The sequence below is a fragment of the Semicossyphus pulcher genome, unplaced genomic scaffold (genome assembly GCF_022749685.1).
Source record: "Semicossyphus pulcher isolate SPU_LCO1_2020_fin unplaced genomic scaffold, fSemPul1.0.p SCAF_8, whole genome shotgun sequence".
Taxonomy (NCBI): domain Eukaryota; kingdom Metazoa; phylum Chordata; class Actinopteri; order Labriformes; family Labridae; genus Semicossyphus; species Semicossyphus pulcher.
The window spans coordinates 24893018-24914038 of record NW_027211759.1 but is presented as its reverse complement, the minus strand read 5'-3'; the positions used below and the strand labels follow the sequence as shown (position 1 = coordinate 24914038).

Below are 21021 nucleotides of genomic sequence, written 5' to 3'. Positions count from 1 at the left end.
GTGGGCAAGGGTCCGCGCCGTTGACGGACCAGAAACGCGGCGCAGACGAAACGTGCCGGAGACAGATCCTGTGGGATCGAGGGGTAACACTGAGCCAGACTTTGGTGTTGCTAGACCCTTTCTTATTCGTCCATCACGGTTAAAAGGAGGATTAAAGAGAGGATTATTTGGGGAAAGGGCTTCCAGGTATCAGGTTTGGTGCAGAAACTGAATGACTACAGATTCTAGCCAAGAGACGATAAACAAGGAAAGTGCTGACAGAGAGCAGACAGACAGCTTTACAGTAAAGTGTGGGAACAGGAGGAGGAGAGGTGCTGTTGTTTGCCCTTTGTTCTCACATTAATACTCCTCATGGCTCCATTCCAGCGGCCTCAGAAAGGTCAGACTCTCCCATTTAATAAATAAACTGGTCGCAATGGGAGGGAGAGAGCAACGTGGAAGGTAGAGAGAAGTAATGAAAAAGGAGGGAAGAGAGGGCCAGAGAGTCACACCCACATCAGAAACACCAAAGTAGGCCTGAAATGCTTGCTGAAATGTTTCCTTCTGCTGCTCTGCGTCATTAAAAGACTTTTTAGATTTTAAGTTTGGCATCCATTACAGCAGTTGTACTGACGTCCCGCCCCTTCTGCTATCCAAAGATCCCTCACCTTAGCTCGCTCAGCAAAACAGCTTCTTGTATTGTTCCACAGCAGATATTCACGGTTAGGGAAAGTTCAATGACTGTAGTTATTGTTGTAGTTAGGTCTCCTCTCGACATTCCTCCTCTACTCTGTTACTCTGTAACTTTTTTTTACAAGTTTATTTTTAATTAGTTATTTGATGCTGTCAAAATGATGGCAGCTCTGTTGACAAATACGGCTCCTGCAGCCGATCAGTTCCGGATTTGCAGAGTGGAAGACGAACGGCGAGAGGAAACGTAACTAAAACAATCACTACAGTCATTGAAGTTTCCATACCTGTGAACGTTAACCTCAGACCAACACAAACAAGCTGTTCTGCTGTTAAACACGCCGGCGTGCGGGATCCTTGCTGTTTTTTCGGTAAGTTAAGTGTGTGTTTTAGTTAGCGGAAGTGGCTACGGCAGCTGCACTTGCCGATCTCTACTGCGCAGACTCTGGCTCCATATGAAGTCATCATCGCAAGATGGCAGCGCCTATCACGGGGGCTATTTTGGTGCCAATTCCGTACAATGGGAGCAGATGGAGACGCGTCGTCCATCTATATATACGGCGATTTGTATGAACCCAGAGTCCCCACATGAATTGTTAAAAACACATCAACGATTCTAAAAGAAACAAAGTTTTACTGGTGATGTTTAAAGTATGCCCACTTTCATTTTGACTTTAAATAAAAAGAGTTTCACATAACCCACTGGAAGGGCTACTAACTTAGCGGGTGATTAGCCTCCGACGTAGCACATCTATTCAAGAACTGTTGCTACACTGGCAACCAAAACGGCAACACAAATGACCGAAGAAGCACACGTAAAACAAAACTATCTCATTAAGTATACAGATGGGAACAAACTCTTCACTTGGAGATGGAGATGGGCCTTCCTGACAGTTGGCTATTACAAGATGCCTTTGTCCAACTTTGGCAGTATTTTAACAGCCACCTAGTGGACACAAAAATCAATTTACTTACTAAAACTTTGGATGCATGAAAGAGGCTCTCGGGATGATTAACCTGTTAACACTGTTGTGAAAGGCAGCTCATTTGAAGTCAAAGTCTTTGGCCAGTGACATATTAGCTTCGACAGGTAGACCTTTGCTTTTAGAATCTGTTCTATGATGGTGTATTTCTAAGGGTGGATTTTTGCTTGTAAGCAGCGGCTCTCTCATTGTAAGGTCACACACACAGACGCACACTTCATCAGCTGTGTGCAGGGGCTCTAAGTGGCATCTGGGCTTTGTCTCTTTAAGGGTGTCAGATAAAAACACAGATTATGCTGCTCGCCTGCCAGAAAGGGTAGAGAGAGACAATAGAGGACAAATGAGGTTGGAGAGAGAGAAAAGAGGGGAAGGACACATGAGGGAAAAGAAGGAGAGGTGTGAACGGTTTATACAACCTTTATCCTGAGAGAGTCTGTAGATTGGGTTTTATTTTCACTGGTTTTGAGATATCTGTAAAATGTCTCCTACCTCCTCAGTTCAACGAAGGTGAATGGAATGTTGTTTGTGCTGCGAAAAGAATTTACTGTTGTGATACGTGGAGTGAACCCAGACACAGAGTAAAGAGAGAGACAGACAGGCTATGTGGAGGTGATCCTCGAGCACAGGAGGGAAGAAAAAAGGACTAACTTCAAAACGCACAAGAAAAAACAAAACATACCAGAAGGACTCAGAATGCCCTGAAGCATTAGACGACAACAGTGGTTGAAACAATGATCCAGTGATGCGTGAGTTGAGGTCCAGGGCAGATATAGTTCAGAGGGATGAGACTGGAAGAATGCAAGAGTGTGTGATCAAGCAGCGATCAGGAAACAGAACAAGGAGCGCCACATACACACAAGCACACAGACAGGTGGGCACAAGAGACACAGGGAACAGTTGAAACACAAGGGAAAACTTGGACATGACTGCTGATGTGACACTTACATTTGAAATAGTCAAAAAGGATGACTTAATGTAAATCTGGATGATCCAAAGACTCTACAATCAACTGATTGCAGAGAGTGACTAGTGCAATGTGAAAGAAAACTTAATGTCAGGTATTTGTGGTAAAGAAGGCTGGTAAAACGGTTCTGTAGACAGACAGGTAGATGGCACGAAAGCAGGTCCTAAATAAAAACAATCTATATGACAGAAGTAGCCCACTGACAATGAAACAGAACATGATGTGGTATCTATGGCACAAGGCTAACGAGTTTATGTGAGACAGGTGAGGTCAGGGAAGGTCAGGTCAACTCCAGGGCTGATTACAACAGTGATCAGGTGTGTAGATGGAAAAAGGAGAGAAAGAGTGAGGGCATCTGGTGAGTGGGACCTATGGAAGTGGGAATGTTACTGTTCAAGAGGAACAGGGGAGATTGACTGTGACAGACATCGCTGGTGGTGAGTTTAAAAATGTGGTTTTGTTTTCTTGGATAAATTACCTTTCACCTGTCTTCCCCTAAAACAACATTATGTTGCTTTTTTATCTTAAACCAACAGCTCCAAAATAATCTTGAAAATTGAGCCTCTGTCATTCCCACTTTCCACACTGAACACCTGCTATTGCCATATGTAACTCTGAGTACGAATACCTCCTTTACGCAAAGCAAGTAAGTGCTACACAGCCCAAACACAGTTGTTGCTAATGATGGAAAATCATGTGTTTTAGATCTATGACCTTTTAGATACATTTCACAACTAACTTAACCCCTTTGTCAAACATGATTTGTATTTGTATGCCAGTCAAACTTTGGATGTCTCTGCATGCCAAGGTGGTGTGCATTCTACATTGTTTTTTTTCCGGCATTAGGCTAAAAATAATGTCACATTGATGCATAGGGCAGTCTCAAGAGTCACAGTTAATGTCAGAAGAGTTTGGAAGATGGGGTCTTTTTCAACTCTACAGACAACAAAAAGAAAAAACAGGAGAAAGATTGTAAAAAATATATTAACAGGGTGCTTGTCTTCTAAAACTCAGAAAGTTAGCATGCCTGGCTAACTAGCTTACTTTGTACAGTCGTAGCAGGGTCCTTGACGGATGAATACACTAACTTCAATTATACAGTTTCATCTTTAGTCTTTTAGTATAAAATGTAGCCATCAAGCGCACATTTAAGGCTTCTTTTTATAATATGAATCCGCTTGAGACTGAGCTTTTTAACCAACTGCTGTAGATAATGTGAAGTTTTGAATCAACTCATGGACATGTAGCTAACATTAGCTCGCTAGCTAGGAAGAGCTGATTAAAATCAGCTAGTGACTGTTTAGCAGACTGACTGTCTTTTTGGCTAACAAGATCTAGGTTTGTGGCTGGAAAGGAGGTTTTTCATTACATAGAATTTTGGTTTGGTAATTCTATTGATATAATATCTTTAATATCTATATTTTATGAAGAGAAAAAAGTAGCCCAGAGTATTGAATGTTAAAAAAAAACGGCCAGTTAGAACATGTAGTACTGAGCCCAACAGTACCTCAGTCAGGTGATGTAATGTCAATAGATGCTAAATATAAACTGTGTGAGTGTGTGTGTAAGTGTGTGTGGTGATGTCGTGTTCTTCTGTGTTCCAGTGTTTTTGGACTGAGGCCATCCTCGAGCAGTGTACTGACACTGTCTGACCCCACTCTGTGTGTGCGTGTTGATGTGTAGGAGGGTAATGGTGTCCTTGTGTATTACTGTGTGTTATGACTGTGTATGTGCCTCCATGCACATGAGGCCAGTTTAATTGGAGCTTGATACAGCCCCAGTCCTCTTGTAACTTTGAAGCAGTAGTATGTGCACTTACAAACTCTAACTCCCTTTTTAGTAGGTCAGTAGGCATCATTGTGGACTTCAACTTGGAGTGTGTCTTTGTTATTTTATTAACGAGGGCAGAACATTACTTAAATGTGGTTTCTTTGTTTTAAACTTTATGAAAAGATGGAGATTGGTCAGCCCAGACTATCTATCAGGGATTGATGTGAAATCTGAATTACTTCAGTAGGTCTACACAGTGTCCCTCTTGTAAGTTGGGTCAAACTTACAGCAGGAAATAACACAGCACTGCATCACTAAATGTTACTAACAATACACACTGAGATGGACCAGTGGGTTTAAAACAGGAACATACATTTAACATGATTTTTGAGGCCATAAATATACACAGAGTGCATTTTTGTGAGTAATGCTGGATGTAAACACACATTGGGTACAAGAAAACCAGCAGAGCATTTTTAATGTTGGAAAGGATTTACCTTTACTAGGTTGCTTCTTAGGCACAGCCGGTTCTGTAACATGAAGTCTTTATGCCTCCATGCTGGCGAAAGCCTTCCGTCACTCTTCTCAGAGGTCCCATTCTGGTTGACTTAATATCTTCAGGAACACCTGGTGGGAACATATTCAAGTTTGACACAATGTCTGCTTGGACTCAGGGAGGAATTGAATAAATGTTGGTGTTCGAGAGAGAGATCGAGAGAGAGAGAGATTTTTAATCAGTTAGCTTGTAATACATTTAGTGCAGGTTTGCAGTTAATTCCCATCTTGATTTCATCTCGTTATCGTTACCAGTTATCTGATTCCTTCTATAATTTCACAATGAAGATTTGTGGAATTACTCCATGAAGGACTTCTTCATTCCATTAACTTGAAACTGAACCGCCATCTTCATTTAACTCACTGAAAGAAGTGCAAGTGCCTGAGTTGTTTTTGTTTTTTTTCAAGTAAACACTGACAGCAGTCTGCATGATGAAATCATAGTGTAACCTAAGATGCGTGTGTGTGTGTGTGTTTTTGTGCGTGTTGCCATGGTGATTGCAGGTTGCTGTCCAGGATGGCGGGGATGAAGGAGCAGCAGTTCACGGAGGAGAAGCCCCTGCTGCCGGAGCAGCGAGGAGCCGACTCAGACATGGTCAGTCCGCCTGGTTTATGCACCCCGTGTGTCCTCTGCCATTTACTGTACCCTCCTGTCCTGAGTGCTCACATGCTATGATGTCTGTGCACAACACTCTGAGGCTCTCGATGCATTAAGACAGAGATGTTTATGCTCATTAGCTCTGAAGCCTTATAATTAGACAATGTGCTTGTTTACCAGCGGAGGTGGATAATAATGAATCCATCCAACCGTGTGACTTTGATAACAACACTGTAAAAAGATGAAAGCTCATTTAAGCTGCGAGGGAGAGGTGGAGGACAAAGAGGGAAGTAAACACAGAGCAGAGAATAGGCAGTGGGCGGTTACATAAAGGCCACTTATTCCAGTCCACTTATCCATTACCGAAGCAACAGGTTGTGGCTGAATCAGGCGCTTTTGGATGTTTGAGAGCCACTCGTAGAAATGATGGAAATCTTGGGTACGAGCCAAATCAGTGTAATGCAACTTTAAGAGGCAAGACTTATGCCTGAGGAAGACTAATCTGCTCCTTTAACTTTTCAAACAGTCCTTTCTAAGTGACAGGAAGTGTTTTTATTCTTGTAAGAAAAATTATGAAGGTAGATAAAGGGAGCTCCATCAGAGGGCAGTGGGAATGAATATCAGAGATGGTTGTTTTTATTATTGTACAAAGCAAAAAGGTGGCAAAAATCGTTACTGCCCAGAACAGCATGAAAATAACACATTGAACCATCAATAATAAGAGAGAAGTATTCTTCAGCCTCTGATGAACCACTTGTTTCTGCTGGAGGAATCAGTGAAGCCACTCACTGATAATGTCAGCCATGACTCACTCGGTCGTTGTGTCTGCAGTGAAGCCGTGCACCCGCTAAATACAGTGGGTCAGTGTTTGTTTGACTCAGTAGCTCATTAGAAGTGCCCTTACATTCTGTGGGTCAATATGTATGACTAATTCTGCTATTGATCCAGCAAAAGGTCATCAGGCCCGCTCATAACGAGTCACTGCCTGTAAATAATCGAGGCCATCGACTGCCACGGGTCGATCCAGTTGCATGTTTGCACTGATGCAGATGACATCAGGGAAGAAACTCTTGCCGTTTTGTATTCTTCTTCTCTCCCTCTCAGCTCATTGAAAGTCAGTAGCTCTGGTGTTGTGCAAGAGTGTGACCTTTTAGAGCACTTACTGTGTGATTACCTCCTGGCACAAAACACTGCTAACACTCTGCTCTGACTCACTGAGAGTCATGTTGGCAAATGCTGCATTCACTTCATATGGGTTTAACAGTGATGTCCTGATGGTTAAAAGCAATTATTCATAAGCTTGCAGGTTTTCAAACTGATATGAAGCTTTATGTTCAGCAATCAAGAAATAAACCGATAGTGATGTGTTTAAAGAAGCTTTTACAGAGTTTCCCATATGGCATGAATGCAGAGTATTCCTCATTGCGTTGCATGTGGACAGTCTAATCCAGCTCCACCCACAACCTGTTCCTCTATTCCTGATCAAAGAAGGGTACAAATCTAGGACTTGAGCTTTCTGGTGCTGCTGGAGCACAAATGAAGGGAAGTGAGGCCAGAAGTCTCTTCTCTGGCTGTCAAGGTTTAGAGGATCACTGAGCCAGTTTCTACGACTCCCATAAACATTGCATCAGAAAATGAATCATGAATGGTGTTTTTCACATGTTTTGTTTACGGATGTTGCTGCTCTGTCTTCCCAACACAGCAGGATAAAGGAGAGGAGGCATCAGGGGGGTTAGCGCGCCCTGCCAGCCCCGTGCCCCTTAACCAACCCCCTCCCCCCAGCCGCCCCCCTCACCGCTGGCATGTCATCGCACGGCACTGGCTCCGCCAGACCCGCCGTCGGACCAGCGGGGTCCTCCCGGTAACTACCAGAACCACCAGACCAAGCAGAAACATCTGCCAGACCACTGAATCAAACACACATACAATGCCGACTTGAAATACAGCTCAGAAACACTGAAAACTCCAGACACTAACTCATGATACAGACACATGGCAGACACTAACTCCTGTTAACTGCTGGTAACCCCCAGTGTCTGCACAGAGGTTATGCAGTTACTATGATGACAAAACATTGTATTTAACTGTTGCAGTATTTCTAGTATTATTACTATAGTTGCAGCATTTTTATTATTTCCGTACATCATAGTATAGCTCTACTCAACTCCACTTGCTTGGAACTGGTATTAGTACTTTCTCTAGTTGGTTTTCCACTGCGTTCCTGCTTTCTGAAGGCGGCTTCTAACTGAGCATCTGAGAAACTTTACATAATTTACTTGTTGAACTTTAGCTTTGTACATTTAGCTACATAGTAAAATGCTCATAATCTGTACGGCAGATCTTTCAGTCTTTGCAAACTTGCCGTCAAAGAGTGCTCTACCAAAATACAGAGTGGTGGTCGGGTCTGTACAAACACAGGCAGGAACTGTACTGTACATCATTATAAGTTACGTATTTAATATGGATGCTGTCTTCCAGGTCTTTCAATTTTTACAACGTTGCTGCATACACAAGCAGGAACCTTTCATGACATAATGAAAGTAAAAATCTGCATGTTTTGTTAGCTATACATTATTTTATTACTTTTTAAAATGTTCTCACTCTTTGAGACACACCACCTTGAATATCAGCTCAGGTCGCTTGGAACCTCGGCTGAGGTGAAAACAAAAGTACCAGGCACTGAAGGCATGACTGTTGCAGATTGAAAACTAAAAATGAACAGTTCCAAGACAGATGAGTTCAGTCGAGCTGTATCTCGCTGTGGAAATGAGACATTGCATTACTGCAACTTGCTGTTATTCTAATGAATTAAAGGTAGTGCTACAGTAACCCTGCTTTTCAACCGAGGCTTCCTTTTGAAATCCTAAAATCTGGGGCAAAATCTACATTTACTAAACTAGCCTCAAGACAGACACTCTGAGATCAGAGGCGAAGAAACACATCAAAGCAGCAAATGCAACGCAGCTAGAGTCCAGCACAGCATGACAGCACCCTATGTATGTGCAGCACTGCACAATACACAGCCAGAAGGATCACCTGGGCTTACTCCTGGCTGAAGGACGACTCAGACCATCTTTAAGCTTTACATTACAGTGGATTCAAAGAAGAATCTATCTCTCAGACACCTTACTACAAGAAAATGGAACATGTTTTTCCATGAGAATACACAACAAGAGACTCACACAGTACTCACAGCCTTCATGCACTGCTTCGGGGTGGGAGTCATAAGAAGGAGAAGAGTGCCACCTGCTGGTCCGACCACCGTACTGTCATCACCAACATTTTCCCTCTGAAAACAATGAGCCATTTGCATGAAACCCACAGGGACTGAAGTTGCCCTTTCAGATGCACATTTCTGTTGAAATAGAAAATCAGTGTATTGGATTCTCCCTCCGCACATCTTCAGATGCTCAGCCTATGATACAGTGGTATATTGGAAAAGCTCATTCAATATTATCTGGAGTCATGTTCTTCTGTAGGGCAGCTTCAGGTCCGCTGGTTTTTAGTGACATCTTTCTCTCTGTAGGTGTTTCCCTGATCTGACTCTGTTCACATAGTGGAGTGTCCTTTCTTTTCCAGTCTTCACTGTTAACAACTTAAATTTTCTTTACACATTTTCCCTCAACTGTTATCCACAACCTTTCCTTTTGACTTTGTATCTGTCTTTAATCCTGTCACGTTTTCTTTCAGATATCTCCAGAACTCACATGTCTTTAAAACTAACTCAAACCTTCCTCATGCATGTTTAACAAGGAAGCAGTGTTTAAACCATCTGTCTGACAGTTCCGACTGCTGTCTAACCTCATGTACGTTTCCTTAATTTCTTTATTGTTCAGATTTCCAGATGCTCCTGCTCTGCTATGAGCTTTACAAAGGCAGCAGAGTAGGAACAAGCTGTTAAATGGCATGTGCTGTCATAACAAAGGTTAAGTGAACTCTAACTGCTGAGTTGAAAAATGACGCGTTGAAACGTTGTTCGTTGGCATGTGTCATTTTCCAGCACATCAGCTGAGGATGAAAGCCTGTTTTATGTGAGTACATCTCTGCTTAAACGAAGGTTTAGACCAGATTCCTCAAAAAGTGAGCACCGCAACATTAATTACATTTACTTCAAGATTTGTATCCACAAAATGATTTGCCTGAAATTCAGTGTTTTTGTTGAAATACTGGAGCTTTGAGTGGCGCCGGCACAACTGTCTCTTCTATTGAAGTCAGCTTGTCATCAATCAGCGCCTCTGAAATTTTAAATCTATTTTGGTTAGCCAAGGAATCAGACTGGCTCGCAGATATTGTGACTCAACTATCCACTGCCGGATACAAAACTCGTATTTTTATGCCCTGATCATTGGCCCCAGCTCGTCTTGGTTTACAGACACAGATGACGAGATGAAGTGACTTGCTGTTCGGGGAATCTGGTTGCTGTTTTCTCTCTCATCCTGTGTAAAAGACACCATCCTGCCTCACTTTTTACAGCTGATTTGTTTCCCATCAGTCTCCCAAAAGCACTTCAGTAAATTATTTTTAATGTCTCTCTAGAATTAGAAACACTCAGAAACCTTTGAAGGAGCACTCCAGCAATTTAGCCATGAATATGGATTTAATGAATAGTGCTACTCAGCCTTGAAAAATAACTTTCCAAACAAAAAACACAGAAAGCAAACAAAATTAAAGGCATGTTTATTTATGAGGGTCTCAAAGCCTAAGGACCCAGTGTCATCATAGAACGTATCACGATATTTGTTTACTGTGTCTACTGTGATGAGTAAGCAGTTTAGATGTTCAACTACAAAGGCCTATAGCTGTGTCCCAATCAAGGGGCTGCAGCCTTTGAAGGAGGCGGTCTATGGAGGATGGACCATTTGCCGAACTGAAATGAGACGGTCTGATCTACGGAGGATATCCTGTTTGCGTTACCAGCTGTTCCCGACCTTAACCTTACGTCACTAAACGCAGCTCCTGTCGCCTAGCAACAGGTAGCTAGCATGCTAACTAGCTAGCATAACTAACGTCACGTAACTTAAACTATTATTTTAAAACGATTTGTTTCAAGGGCCCTTCAGTTTTTTAAACATGTGTAACGCTAGATATTCGATTGAGTTGAAACCAAAAACTTTTTCATTGAAACATTTATTCCTCGGCTCTGTAAAAAACCGCCATCTCGTTTGAATTGAATCGTTTAATTCTCGGGTACGTTGGGCTGCGAAGGGTGCACCCAATGGATCCTTAGAGGCCCGGGAAAAAGGGGGACGCATTTGTTGGCAGCATCTGAAGGAGCCTTCGAATTGGGACAGCATTCGACGTGCAGCTGTGACGCAGTCTGCCTTCAAATACGCTTTCGAAGGCTGCAGCCCCTGGATTGGGACACAGAGTATATCATGTCTATGGTTAGCCACTGTTGATCGTCTGTCACAGGGATTCAGTTTATAGGGACTACAAGTCGGTCAATCTCAACCTCTGTTGCATCAACTTTAACCATTCTCTGTAAAGTATGCAGTGCACTACTTATTTGCTGGATTTCTAATTCAAAAAAGAAAGAAAGATTTTGTGCCAACAAAGTGAGCAGATGTTATATTTAATATATTTAACATACATTTTTGCATATGTTCAGGGACAGTTGAGCATCATAAACTGTAGGTGCTTCTGGGAAACTGAGTTTTTCTGTCTGTGGTTTGGACCTACAGTGCACAGCTTGTGCTCTGATGTAGGCCTAGCAGCCTTCAGCTCCGACAGTGGATGAAACCTTTAATCTGTGAGGAGAAAGTGTGTTTAAGTTCAGACTCCCTCTCATTTATGTTTTTCCTCTGTGTCTCTGCTTGTTTGTCTCTGCAGGAGAGCTGTGAACAGCTGATGCCGGCGGGGGATTGGAAGGTAGGAGTTAATTTGTGCTGCTGTTATTTAGAGATTGAGCCTGACTCTCTCTCTCTCCTCCCTGTTACCTTTATTATCAGTGCTCCTCGTCTTCGTGTTCTTGCCGTCTATTATCCGTCTTATTTCTTTTTGTTTATTATCTCTTCATGCTCGCTCACTTGGGTAAACATGATGACTACTTGAGAGAAAAGAAAAAGAGCAAAGTGGAAGACAGTTATCAGTCATTTCACAAGGCTTAATATAAGAATACAAGAAATTGAAGCTTTAATTACATCTGTCAAAATCACAAGCATTATCAAGGTGAGATTCACACTGCAGGATACCTTTGCTCTATGAAGACATGTGATAGATGCTTTTATATTTTTCTCAGTTTGTACATTTCAGTGTTAACTTTCTGCACTGGTATGACCTTTAAAGTTGTTTGGTTGCACTGGACAGATTTGCTTGTGTTTCCTACTTTATTATATTGTAACTCTGTGTCACAAAAGACTACTAAGGCTGTGTTCGACATACCATACTATACTAGCAGTACGTACTGATTTGGCCAAAATGTAGTATATAGTATGTAGTATGCAAACAAAGCAAAAAACAAAAGCTGTCCATGCATTGTTTTCATTTTTTCATTTTTTTTTAAATTTGGCATTGTAAAGTTTGCGTCAGAGCCCTCACACACTTGCTGATCTGCCAGTGGGACAACACTAAGCACTCACGCACTTAAAGGGAACGCGCCTCAAAGTCTGTGAGTGTGGAGATTGGGATTGGGCCAACGGCAGTTGAAATGGCAGATGGCTGCAGCATTCCTGAAGAGCAGAAGGGGGCGCTATAGCTAAAGAAGCAGCTTTTTGCTATCGGTAGGCTATGGTTTGTTTCCGCTTTCCAAAACCGGAAACTGGCACATGGCGCTGTAAAATAAATTTCAACAGCTCTGTACTACATACTACCGCCAAATGCAGTATGTTGTATATAATATCCGATTTCAAACACAGCATGAGTCTGTGGCATAAAGGGTAACGTATTCCTTTTTACACTTTACTTCAGGATTGTGGTGGCTGTTTGAGGACACCTGAGCTCAGCTTTGCATTCATTGGTTGCAACGTAGGGCTGATCAGTCTGACAGGTTAAAGTCTTTAACATTAGGTCAACCTTGATTAGTTTTACTTTTAACACTTCCATTTCTCTGTGAGCGTCAGATTTCCAATGAGCAGTATTTCTAACATGAAGTACTGCTGATTATGTACATGAAAGCACTGCTGTTAGTGCAAACTGTAAGCTAGCACCTCCCTAACAAACAATGATACTGTGTATGAAACCCTGGCCAGCTGCTCCCTGAACAGAAGCTTATGCAAGCTCTTTCTACAAGCAGTAAACAGCAAAGAGCTGAAGAGGCTGTTTAAAATAAAAGTCAAAGCATTTAAGAAAATAAAAGCCACGTTCTGTTTAGGTGCCCTACTCCCAGCACCATGTAAGCCACCATAAATTACAGCTTAGTATTTAATAAAAAAATGTATTAATTTGATAAATATGGATTAAAATCAATGATTATTTTTACTCTTCTCAGCTACTGTAACAGTTGCAGAGTATTTGACCCCTTCAAATTATAAGCGTGTATGAACCATTACGTCATCAGTTAGATAAGAGCTCTACTTAAAAAGAAGTTGAGCTTCACACATAACTAACTGCAGGTTTATTTCAGTCAGAGATGTGTTGTGAGTGATGAGACGTTTCTCATTAAACACCTCTCTTTTCACTCTTTTGCACTTCATCCTGACACTTCAATAATTACACTGCTGCGTTGTTTCTGTTACTAGCTGCAAGGAGATAAAGGTTCTGCATCAATCTCATTGTTTTAATCACAAAGTGTTTACTATGTTACAAATAATGGAAAGCTCTTGAAGGAAAGGAAATTACAGAAAAAATGGTTTAAACTTTTTTTTAAATGATGCATCGGACCAGTCTACCTCGCCTACTGTATCCCACAATGCAAAGCGCTGGACCATTACAACAGCAGTTGAAATGACAGACAGCAGCAGCATTCCAGCAGAAGGGTGCGCTATTAGCTAAAGAAGCAGTTATTGTTAACTTCCGTCTGGTGTAGCATACTGCAAAATTAATTTGAAAAGCTCCTCCATACTACATTCTACCGCTGAACACAGTATGCAGTATATAGCATGTAGTGTAGTATGTAGTATATAGTATGGCATTTCGAACGCAGCCACTCCGAAAGGAGGGTAAACACACAAAGGCAGGAAGTAAAACAAGACATGACACACATGGGGCCAGAACTACAAAATAAAACAGGAAACACTAAAAACCAAACTCAAGACTGTGACAGTGAACTCCAGGAAATGATCTCTAAACAATGAAAGAGAAATGAATTACATAACTAAACACGACTAAATCGAGACAAGAACACAATACATTAAATACAAAACTAAACAATAGAACTCATGACGAAAGGTTAATTCAGTCATGTAGTTATTCATAAAACCTGACATTCAAATGATCCCTGCAGCAGGTCAGTGAGTTCAAATTGAAGGTCATACCTTGTTTCACTCATGAACTATAAATTGTGTGCAAAATCTGACAAATGCTCATTTGTCAGAGAACTCTACAGTGAGTCAAATGTATGTTTATGACCAGATATTTTTAGGATTGATTTATAAGATCTTAAGATCATGCATATTAAGTCCAGGGAGCCCCCATGTAGTTATCCATTATTGTTATTATTATTGGCTGACTGCCCTACACATGGGTCTGTATGTGACTGAGTAACTGACTGACTGACTGAGTGACAGTACTTTCAGAACCGTAGCGAGAGAGAGAGTTGCGACATCGCAATGGTGGATCATGGAGCATATTGGTCCTCCACTGACGCGACTCTCTCTCTATACGGCTCTGGATACTTTGTTCATGGAAGTAGGCGGGGCTGCTCCTCCGCTGCTCCTCGACTGTCCTCACCTACGTCCGCAGCGTGCACCTGCTTTCAAATACGTTGTCATCGGCCTCATAAGGACGGTCCTTGTAACACATTGCGCACATTGCACATTGACATGATGTGGTCAGCCACATACTATTGAGGTATTGAGGTTATGATGTAATATTAGGTAATTACTGCAAGTTAGGGCTGGGCAATATCGGAGTCTGCGCTCACCAGCGGGCTTTTTAGCTAGTTTTGGGTTTCTAATACATCGAATAATTTATTTGTAGGCATTCTACAGATGAGTCAGGATTGTTGTCAGTTTTTCTTTAAAGTTACTCGGTTATTTCATTTACTTTTGCCCTCCCTCCGATGATGTGTGCCAGTGAGCAGCGAGTCCACTTCGTTCCACAAGGTTGCTTCACTTCGTAAATCTAATCTATAAACTACTTTGTTTATCTGGAGGCTTCAAAGCGGTAGTCCAAAAAACAACAGTTGACGTCATGGAGGCTAGGTCCACCTCTTTTATAGTCTCTGGTCCTGCTGTTCTAGGAGTGCAATGCTTAAGTCGTGGAGTACTCCTTTTCAGTGACAGTGCAACTTATCAATTATCTTACAACTTAGACAGACGGACTTACATTTTACACAATACAGGTTATTTAAAGGCATCAACTTCGTCTTATCGTCTTACTAAAAAGTCCATGTCAAAGTTACCTCACACATGTTCTATAAGAGGCATTACAGCTTCTTACAGTTATAAGCACAATATATCACAGCTACATCATGGTCTAAAATAAGAGTGGCGCTGACATGTGTGACTGTATGTGTGTGCGCGTCTGGCTTGGGGAGGTGTTAAAGCACTGCATATATTACAGTTAACAAGATAGGAAGAGGCAGCACTACAGCAGAAAGTACAGACACAGATAGAGGCGGCTGTGGTTTAGTGGTCGTCCGTGTCTCAGTCGGAAAGTTGGGGGTTCGATCCCTGACTGCTGCAGTCACATGTCGAAGTGTCCTTGGGCAAGACGCTGAACCCCAAATTGCTCCCGGTGGCAGAGCCATCAGGTATGAATGTGCATAGATACTGATTGGAGATTGGCATTTAGGCGTCTGCCATCAGTGTGTGAATGGGTGAATGTGACATGTAGTGTAAAAGCAGCTTTGAGTGGTCAGAGGACTAGAAAGGCGCTGTACAGTCCAAAAAAATAAACTGTAAATGAATGCTGATGATTTCATATTAATAATTTTTTAAATGTAATGAATTTAAATTGACAAAGTCAGTTATCATCCACATTTCCAACCTATTCTTTTGGGCCCGTCTCCCACCCACGGCTGTCTGTCAAACGCTGGCTGTGCAGAGATTGTGTGTTTGAAATAGATGGAGTGATGCTGAATCAGCTGGGAGAGAGTTAATCTCCTCTGTGGAGGAAAAGGGGACAAAGTCAGAGAGAGAGAGAGAGAAGAGGGGGACAGCAAAGAGTGGCGTTTAAAGTTGAGTCAGCGCACTGCCTGTTCTATCAACAGGAAAAGGGGGGATAGATGGAGAGAGACAAGAGGGGATAGAGGGAGAGAAAAGGGGGAGAGATTTTGGGTTGAAGAGGCAGAACAAAGGGCCAGGCTGCTAAATGACACCAGAGCACAGAGAGGGACTGTGTGAGTGTATGTGTGTGTGTGTGTGTGTGTGTGTGTGTGTGTGTGTGCGTTAGTGAAAGTGTGTGTGTCTGGTGGTCTCTGTGACACCATTGCAGTCAAGTGAAAGTGCACGTACACGTAAACCTCAATATTATATTTGATTTAAACTAAAGTGGATTTGTGCTGTTTTTGTTGGACTTCAATGAAGAGACAAAAGACATGTTCGTTATATTAAATTGACTTTTACCTTTATGTTACTTTGATTCTCTCTTTTTATAATGAAGGCAATCATCATGACCTTCTTTTAAAGAATGTTTAAAACTAAAATAAGGACACAAAGTTCGACATGAAGGAGAAAAAAGAAAATCAAAAACAATGTTAAGGGTTTATGTTGACTCAACCTAAAAGTCAGATTCAAACCAAAGAACCTTTAATGTCTAATTCTGTCCTGCAATGTTAATGATTAATTTATTACTCCTTTTATTCCTAAAGATAAACTCTGACTAATGTAAATGGATGTGATGAATTGTGATAAAAATGACCTTTGGCCAGTAGCCTGTGATCTAGTAGAGGAGGTGTGTGTTTGATGTCAGTGTCAAAAATAGCATGATTGTTCTGTAATTGGTTAATTCCTCTCTCATCCTCTTCTTCTTGTCGTGATGATGCAAGTGAGGGAAGTTCAGGTGGGAGAACAGTCTATGAAGTCTACACTATGTACAGTATCTCTGCTTGTCACTAAACCCAGTCCACATACTCTTCTTCATGCTTAAATACATCACACTACTGAAGCTAAAAGTGCTTCCTCCTTCTTTTTCCTGTGGCCTTTAAATCACCATAAACATAGTGGGAGTCGGTCTACAAACCCCCGTACATGCAATGTAATCGGACTAATGCTTTGTCACAGCGTCTCATACAGACACACAAGGTAACATCTTTTTTCCTGATTTAAACCAATTACTGTATGTGTAGATCACCATCTTTTCTCACTGTACGAAAGTGATGCTAAAGTAGCCCCTGAGATAGGCGCTGCCATCTTGCGATGGTGACGTCATTTGGAGCCAGAGACTGCGCAGTAGAGATCGACGAGAGTGGAACGGCCGTAGCCACTTCTGCTTACCAAAAGGATCCCGCACGGCGGCATGTTTAACAGCAGAACACCTTCTTTGTGTTGGTCTGAGGTTAACATTCACAGATATGGAAATGACTGTAGTGATTGTTTTTGTTATATTTGTCTCGCCGTTCCTTCTCTACCCTAATAATCCGGAACTGATGCAGGAGCCGTATTTGTCAACAGAGCTGTCAATCATTATTTTAACAGCATCAAATAACTAATTAAAAATAAACTTGTCAGAAAAATAAACACTTGGACGTAAATCAGCATGAAAATAACTAGCTGTAATGACAGAAACCATGTTTGAGAAAAATGTATTTGGCATGTATTTTGATTTTCTAGTTTGACTCATGTCCCATCTGTTAACATGGAGAAGGCGGGCTTTAGGACCTATTCTACAGCCAGTCAGCAGGGGGCGCTCAAAATGTTTTGGCTTCACTTTTAGGGAGCTGTCATGTCGTCCATCTTTTTATACAGTCTTTGGTTCATACCATACCACCAGTAACAGAGTAGAGGAGGAATGGCGAGAGATATAAACACATTGTTTGTATAAAGTGGTCTGTGTGTGGTTAGCATCAGACAAAAAACAGTAGATAATCGAGTTTCGGAAAAACATCATGGTGTGGTTTAAAATAATCAGTCATTGTTGAAATTTGGCATCAGACGGGAATCCAACCCCGATCTTCCGTCCTACTTTGTTTGGGTTTAAAATAATGTTACTTGAAAGCCTCGTGCATCTCATGCAGACATTAAAGGGAAGGTTGAGCACGTGTCGACACGCGTAATGACAGCAGGATGGTGCCTCTGCGAAGTGGCAAACTGTTCAAAATCTAGTTATTGAACAAAAAAGTTCCTGAAGTTTGTTGACTGTGATTACGCGCAGGGTTTGTTGTGTTATATGACAGATGAACTAAACACAACTAAAAGTGAGCTTATATACATTTAATGGACTCATTTACTGTAGAGTTCATAATAGTGTTGAGAGATGCAAGGTGTAATACAGCTAACATGCTACGACTGCTTCCCTAATTGTGGACGCTCTTTTTCTGTTACAGACGCAAATGTGTGAGTCAGAGTTCGGCTGTTCGACATCACAGTAATTCCACAGAAAAAAAAAAAAAAGAAAGTCTGTGTTAGTGCAGCTCTGGTCCCGCTTTAAAGGCGCTAAAACAAGTGTGATGTATGTAGAACCTGAGTCGTGAACAGTGTGACGTTATAAACTCTTAATAATCCCGGTGTGATGATAGCACTTGAATGTATCCACTGCTGCGTCACGTTATAAACAGGCCATCAGCAGAATAACAGCACAGGTCTCCTAATATCTGTTGTCAAGATTTGGCCTCATTACGTCTAATTCATGAACCGCAGCTGGTGTGTTTTTGCCAAAAGGCTGGAACATCACAGGGCGCAGCGGAAAGAAGCAGAAACATCCAAACTTGTGCAGTGATGCTGATGAGAGAGAGCATGCCTTCAGACTGAAGACTGACAACACAGCTGACCAATCCTGTGCAGGGGGTGGGCCTAGTCTGAGCAAATCATCTCCAGCCGGCCCCACACCCTGTTGTGTGTGTATGGAGCGTGAGGAGGAGAAGGGGGGAGGAGGGCTGCAGCTCCGAGCTTAAGAGCGAGGGTGGGAATCGAGGCGAGCAGACAAAGACTCTGCAGCATTGAACATCCAGCTCTCCATCACACGGCAAGTGATCACCAGGACCTAGTCCCTTTAACCCGGAGAGGCCTGGCTGCTCGTCTGCCTGTCTGCACCCTCCTCTTCCTCCTCTTCTTTATCAGCTGAGAGTACAGATACTGTGGAGCCATGCCTGAGTGCTGGGACGGGGTGAGTGTGTGATTAAAGGATGTATAATGCACCGCAGTGAGAGTGCATGTGTTTGGACGTGTTGTCAGGAAACAGTTTTTGGTCTTTGCAATTTGTCTGATGAGGATTTTGGAGCTGCTTGTGTTGCCTCCAATGTTAAAATTTCTTTGCAAAAATAATAAATACATGTCATATTCAGATCCAATTTAACTAGCAGTAAACAAAACGTGGCTGTGCTGCAGAGACTGTTTGGATTGTCTGTGTGTATATTGTGTGTGGAGGGGGAGAAACTGCAGCGTCAGTGTCATATGATGGGTCATTCTCTGACTCTGGCCCACTGACACACTTAAGCTCACCAACATGGATGCTCTGCAATGATGCACATACCTCTGCGGATCAACACATGAGTGCGCGTGTGTGTGTGTGTTTGTGTGTGTGTGTAGAGGAAGTATTAATCCTCCTGCAGTATCATCCATTTTGGCAACCTTGAAACGGATGAGGTGTGTGAGAAGGAGAAAGGAGAGAGAGAGAGGGGAATGACTTTATTGCGTTATACTGTATATTCCTAGTTGCTCTGTGACGCAGCAAAGATTTTTGCTCTTTCTTTAATCTTTAGGTCACATTAAAATCAAATAAACCCAATCATCATGTCGCCATTGAGCATAAAAAAAGGATGCTTATTATTTTGAAAAGCTGGATTTGCGATCTTGTGAACTGAAGGTCATCAGGAGCCGTTGTGTTTGTGAGACGTGTCCTCGTGTTTATCAGGATCCGCTCACGGAGACCAGACTGCGAACAAAGCCGCTGATGCAGTAACTGCCTCAAATTAGAAAGCTGATCACAGATAACATGCATGTTGATGCTGAAGTAATAGAGAGATAATCTGGCTGGATTAACTCTGCTGGTTGCATGACTCTCTGCTGCTGCGGGGGGGGATTACGCAGCATTTTGGCAGCTGCAGGGCTGAATCCATAAGTGCACTTTGTTTCTGCGCTGTGAGTCATTTAAATCTATCGTAAACACAGGTCACGTTACACCCAGCAGAGAGAGATGCTGCGGCGGCAGGTTGATTGACAATTTTTGTCACTCTTTCTCTGAGTCTGAACAAGGTGTGAAAACAAGCTGACAGGAGGACAGTATGATGCAGCGACAGTGTGTTTTTCATCTGTTTGTTTTCAATAGAAGCTGCAGTCCAGTTTCCCACCTTAACCTGGCAAATAATGATAATAAAATAACACCATTATTCTGCATTTGTGCATTATATGTGTGTGTGTGTGTGTTCGTGTGTGCGCCTGTATTGCGCAGTTAATGATAAATCATATCTCCTACCTCCATTTTGAGTTGGGCTCTGACCAGCGGATGCTGACAAAATGTGGGTCATAACAAGATGCACAAGGAAGCACAACAAGCCAAATGTTTGGAGCCAGTATGAGTACGGAATATATGAATACAAAACTAAAAAATGGGCCATGAAATGAAGCAAGAATAATATTAAAAGTATTAAACAGCATTTTAAAAAAATATTTTTTTTATTGCGCAGCTTCTATCCTCCATTTATATTGTAAATGCCTAATATATCTAGATAAATATAAATTATAATATGGATAGAACCGTACTTGTATGAATGAATCATAATTAATTAATTAATTAAATGACATGTTGCTTTTTCTGTCCGAAGCCATAATGCCTAATGTTCTCACATATTCTAAAGATATTGTAAAAACAAACAAAAGTTAAGGATTATTGAGGATTTGTTTTATTCATTCATTATTGATGTTGGAATATCAGTAATATAGGTTCATAGATAAACCTGCCTACCATTGAGTGGATGATTATTCTACTTAACTTCCTTTGTCTTCTTGTTCCTCATTCTTAATTCCACATTCTTTAAACCATTAACTGCTCGATAATTGCAGAGCCTGACATGTAAAGTCCATCCAATAGCTTCCTGTCAGGATTCGCTGTGCTCATAGATCACACTAATTACAGCCCTCCCTGCTGTCTGACTGAGCCCCCGGCCCTCTGTCACACTGCTGTGAAAGCACTGATGATGAATGTGGAACAGCTCTGCATAGATTAGCTGTTAAGAGGAGCGTCCAGTGAGTCTGAACAAAAAGCAGATGACATTTTGAGTCACAGTG

At 41.9% G+C, this 21021-nt stretch overlaps 1 protein-coding gene across 7 annotated transcripts in view; it reads left to right on the top strand.

Annotated features, from left to right (window-relative positions):
* ndrg4 (NDRG family member 4) overlaps positions 1 to 21021 on the top strand; it is a 56635-nt gene that overhangs the window by 21862 nt on the left and 13752 nt on the right. For 3 of the 7 annotated variants that reach the window (XM_069686373.1, XM_069686372.1, XM_069686369.1), the window contains 3 exons: positions 5446 to 5536; positions 7242 to 7400; positions 11369 to 11407. In XM_069686373.1, the coding sequence (XP_069542474.1) occupies positions 5459 to 5536; positions 7242 to 7400; positions 11369 to 11407 (276 nt within the window). In that variant the 5' untranslated portion in view covers positions 5446 to 5458. Of the gene's footprint in view, positions 1 to 5445; positions 5537 to 7241; positions 7401 to 11368; positions 11408 to 18674; positions 18902 to 21021 lie in introns of those variants that run through there. The other 4 variants (XM_069686370.1, XM_069686374.1, XM_069686375.1 and 1 more) reach the window with 4 other exon arrangements.